Consider the following 5,000-nt stretch of genomic DNA (forward strand, 5'->3'; position numbering starts at 1 on the left):
CCGCGGGCAGCAGCGCTGGCCCCGCGCCGGCCGTGGAGGACGTGGACATGCTCATGAGCCCGGCGATGTTCATGTCCGAGCTGTTGTTCCTGGAGATCATGTTGAGGATGGTCTGCTCCGACAGGTTCTCGTCGTCGCCGTGGTCGTCGGTCTTGGACTTTCTGGCTGCTTGAGAGGCCTGGAATTGAAAGACCAGCCGGGTGTTTACTCTGGGGTGTCGCTGGAGCTCGTCAGTACAGACAGATTTTGCCCCCATCCCTCCTTGTGGGAAGATTCCCAAGCCCTGGAAGCCAGGCTGCTACTGCAGCTGGAAAACCAAAGTCTCTCCAGAGTTAATTCAGTACAGACAAACTCGAGCACCACTCCCAGCATTCAGATTCCACACACACGCTCCCTTCCCAGACACTGTCCTGCACTGTCATTCCCAAAGGAATCACAGAGAATGTCCAAAGTTTCTTACCCGCCAGTTCCGGATCCGTTTAAGCCGACTGGGAGTTTTCTCAAGGATCTGCAGGAATTCATGGGTCAGTTCTGCAGAGGAGACACAAACCCAAGCAGGAGGGTCAGAGCAGCCCTGGTCCCTCAGGACAACCCCCTCTTCTGATGGATGGAGCTACTGGTGGGATGGAGCTGCTCCGGGAGGGGAACTCTGAGAACTGGAACCACTGACACATTTAAACTCATCTCTCTGTGGTGCTACAGAAGCTGCTGCTGCCCTGGAAACCTCGGCAAGCCCTGAAATCCTGGAGCCCGTGAGGTGGTGTTGGAACATCAGACCCAGGACCAAAGATGCCAAAATAATTTAAGAGCCTTTTCTTTTCTTTTTTTTTTTTTTTTTTTTTTTTTTTTTTGGAGGGGGGAAAACCACCTCGCTCCCAAACTTACCATCTAAGAGCTCCAGAGTTACAGTGCCATCAACGTATTCCCACCAGTGCTTCCCGTCCGTGGAGACTGGGATCTCCCAGTTGGACCACTTACAGGCCAGGTGGATACAGACGCAGGCCACAACGGGCGGGGTGTACTGCAGGCTGAAGGTGGTCAGGTGCAGGCTGACGTCACCGGGAGAGAAAACAGAAAGCCATCAACTCCCACGCCTGAGCCGCAGCATCCACGCGGGACACGGGGGGGAATGTGGGGGTGGCCCTCGGGACCTCCCCGGAACGACCCCCGGGCACAGCCGGACCCGGCCCGGCTCCACCGCCCGGGGGGGTTTCTGCACCGCTGGGCTTGGCCGGCCCTGCTCTGCTCCAGGAAATTTTGGGATCTCCTCCACCTGTTTTGTTTGTTCATCCCTGTTTTGCTACAGGAAATTTGGGATCTCCAAGGAAGAGGAAAGTCAGTGGGGACCTGCCGGCCCCACCTCTGCTCTGAGGAGAAACTTCCAAGCACAACTCCTGGATGGCACTGAAGGAGCAAACTGGCCCTTTTTTTTAGCTTTAGGAAGGCTCTGGTCTTTCCCAAAGGATTTTCAGGAATACACACTCAATGCTGGAGTGACCCAGGAGCACCTGAGCCAGGTCACCTACCAAGTGTTTTCATTAATAAATGAATTTCCCACTCGGTGCTGGGAAGTGTGGGCAGCAGTGGGAAAGCAAGAACCAAGGGACTAAAAGGATCCTGCTCTCCCTGCAGGAACACCAGAGCTTTAGGAAACATGGAAGCAAGTCTGAGTGTGGGATCTGCCCACACACTCCTTTTCCTTCAGGAAAAGGAGCCCCTGAGCACCCACGAGGCACCATCCCCTCACCACCTTATTGAACGTTTTTCCACCAGTGAAAGGTGGAGAGGCAGAAACACGGAATCTACAGCCAAAAATCCTGAGGTTTCATGGATCCTGGGTTTATCCAGAAGAAGCAGGAAATTCAGAGCCTTGGCAGAGTGCACTTAAGGTGCACAAAGAGCCTCAACTCTGCCCCATAACGATGCCAGAGGGAAATCCAAGTGGAACACACGGATAAATCCGGTTCATCCCCAAGGCATCTCCCTCAGGCATCACTTTGGGGCAAAACTGAGGCTCCACTTCGTCCTTTCTGCCTGGATTTCCCTCAGTTACAGTCTTAACTCCCAATTCCTTGGCTTTGCTGCAGGGATAAAAGAGGTTTCAGGGCTGTGTTTACCCAAATATCACCAACATCACATTCCCGATGCCGGAAATCCACAGGTGCCCTTTGGAGCCTGAGAACACCTTCAACAAACAGTGCAGGTGAGCAGGGAACACCTCCCAGGTGGAGAGGAGGGAAACCAGTGCCCACAGACATTCCCAGGGCTCGGAGGCAGCTCTGGCCCTGCAGCTTCACCCCTGCTGGCTCCCAAACCACCTTTTGTTCCTCCCTAGTTTCACAAAAACACAACATTTTCTGTGTCCGTGACATTCACTCCATGATTTGCCTGAAGCTGGTAATCCAGGAAACTCAACTGAAAAATAATCCCAACACGAGTTGCTGGCAACAGCCTGGAAGCGAAAATTTAGGGACAAAACAACCCAGAGGATGAACTTGGGCTGACTTTTCTTTCCAAGGTTCTACTCACAGCACAGGTTCCTCCTGGCCTGCACCCAACTCTGCTTTTACCCCATTTATACCCTAAATCAGCCTTTTTCTGGGCACAAACCATATTCATGGACAATTTCCACACCACCTTGTTTGGTGAAAACTCTCCAACACCTGGGACTGAGCAAGGAAAAATGTATACATTCATTTCACCTTTTTTTGTTTGCTTTGGGTTTTCCTTCAACTTTCACAAATAAATTCTCATAAAACAAGCACTGAAGCTCCTGAGCACCCCACCTGCCTCATTTTCCAGCTGGTTTTGTCCAGCAGCTGGCAGGAAAAAGGGTAGGAACCCTTTCTTAAGGCTCCTCCTGAGGGATTCCCAGCTGCTCCCAGGTTGAGCGATGCCCCCAGAGTCACCAGCAGCAGACAAATTATAAAATCAATTATAAAATAAAAAAAAATAATAACCTGTTTGTAGCCATGAAATAGGAAGTTTGTGCCAAGTCCTTGCTGGCTGTAAGATAAAAGGAAAAAGCAGGGTGTTACTTGCATATTCTGATAAACATTATCATTATTTTGGTGCAAGGGCCACATGCCACCCATGGATTAACACACTCTAGGCCACAGCCACAAGGGATTTGGGGAATTCTGTTCACTGAGAGCTTTGTGGAGTTCAACAGAGCCAGAATCATTTAAAGCTGCCTCTTTTTGGACGATTACAGGGATGGAACAGCTTTCCTGTGAGGAAAGGCTGGGAGAATTGGGATTGTTCAGCCTGGAAAAGGCTCTGGGGTGACCATCATGTGGGACTTTGGACAAGGCCTGGAGTGGCAGGACAAGGGGGAATGGCTTCCCACAGGAAAAGGGGAGATTTAGATGGGATACTGGGAAGAAATCCCTCCCTGGGAGGGTGGGGAGGCCCTGGCACAGGTTGCCCAGAGGAGCTGTGGCTGCCCCTGGATCCCTGGGAACATCCAAGGCCAGGTGGGAGCAATGTGGTCTTGTGGAAGGTGTCCCTGCCCTTCCAATCCAACCCACCCCAGGATTCTGGGAAGCTCTGGAGCAGTCCCAGCTGGACATCCCACCCTGTTTTTTCCCAGCCCTTCCCATCCCAGTTGCCCCTCACCTCGCACGAGCTGGGTGCACTTCACCACGTGGGTGTGGGGATGGTCAATAGTGATCTCAAACCCTGCAAGGACACAGACAAACGACCATCAGGACCAGCAGCACAGCCCCTGAGCCACGTTTCCTGCTCCCCTTCCCTCCTCCAGCCCTGCTCAGAGCTGGGCAGGAATAGAAGAGCCCATTTTCCTGCATCCAGAAGCCTCAAGTTCTCCAGCCACAAACCCTGGAGGTCTCTCTGGTGCTGCCAGACCTCCCCAGAGCTCAGGGACTTCTGAAAGGCCTCACTGGGAACAAAACAACTATTAAGGATTTTAAAAATAGCAGGACAAAGCCTCTTGGAGCAGCTGGGAGGAAGGAGAAGACAATGGCATCTGCTCCAAGGAATTTCTCTCACCCAAAAAGCTGAGAGGAAGCAGATTGTTTCCCTTTGAAGGGGCCTGAGGACAACTGAGTTTAATCCTCGCTCCGGTTTCCTCCTCAGTTTGGGAATTATGCTTTAAAGGGAGAAAGAATTCCAGTTGGTCCATGTGTGCAGCAGATCTGCAGAATGTTCTAGAAGAACTGGGATGTTTGGAAAGGCAACTGGAGAACTGAGTGGTTGCAGAACTGGGCTCAGTTCAGCCGTGGGTTTGTGGCCCACGACACCTCAGCCCATCCTGAGGGGGGGACACACACGGGGTGTCTGCTCTGAATCCACGCAGGAGTAACAACTCCTGCTCTTTTGGAGAGAAAAATCTACCTACAAACTGCCTCTGAAATGGAACATGTGTTAGTAAGAACAACTTTTAACAGCACATTTGAGAAAGGAACAGGGTACCAGGTCCCACCAACCACCGCCCTACGTGGAGGCTCCAACTTCTACTTCCAAAAACTGTTGCTGGTTTGTTGTTTTCTGGGGTTTTTTCCCCCCATTCAATTATTTGATGCAAATATTCACTTTTTAACTGGGTGTTTTAGACATCTCTCAGCACAAACTGCTTCCTGCAACAGAATTAGAGCTTTAGGGGTTGGAACTAGGTGGTTTTTAAGGTCCCTTTAAACCCAAACCATTCCATGATTCTATGACTGAGCTGGAAAGCACAACCCATGACAGTGACCGGTGTCCAAGCAGCACAGATCCTGGTTCTTTAGGGGGAAAAAAAGCAAAAAAAAACCAAAAAAAACCAAAAGAAAAAAGAAAAAAAAGAGACAAGCCACACTTAAAATCTCTCTGAGCATTGAGCCTGGCACGAGTTACACCTGGAAAAACTGATGTTAAAACAAGAGTGGGGGTGAAAAAGGGGGTTTGTCGCCTGGACTCTGGGGAGAAGACAGCAGGGGTCAGGCTCTCCAGCCTGTGGAATTCTCCTGGCTCTGGGATTCGTGTGGCAGCCCGGCCGCTTC

General features: G+C 51.2%; 1 protein-coding gene across 1 annotated transcript in view; it reads right to left on the bottom strand.

The window, feature by feature from the left end:
- CCNT1 (cyclin T1) overlaps nt 1-5,000 on the bottom strand; it is an 8,295-nt gene that overhangs the window by 1,450 nt on the left and 1,845 nt on the right. The window contains exons 4-8 of the mRNA XM_029965992.1: nt 3,619-3,681; nt 2,961-3,006; nt 886-1,049; nt 461-531; nt 5-178 (exon numbers count right to left, since the gene is read on the bottom strand). Of these exons, the coding sequence (XP_029821852.1) occupies nt 5-178; nt 461-531; nt 886-1,049; nt 2,961-3,006; nt 3,619-3,681 (518 nt within the window). The remainder of the gene's footprint in view (nt 1-4; nt 179-460; nt 532-885; nt 1,050-2,960; nt 3,007-3,618; nt 3,682-5,000) is intronic.

Source organism: Manacus vitellinus, unplaced genomic scaffold, assembly GCF_001715985.3.
Source record: "Manacus vitellinus isolate BGI_N305 unplaced genomic scaffold, ASM171598v3 scaffold_129_pilon, whole genome shotgun sequence".
NCBI classification, from domain to species: Eukaryota; Metazoa; Chordata; class Aves; order Passeriformes; family Pipridae; genus Manacus; species Manacus vitellinus.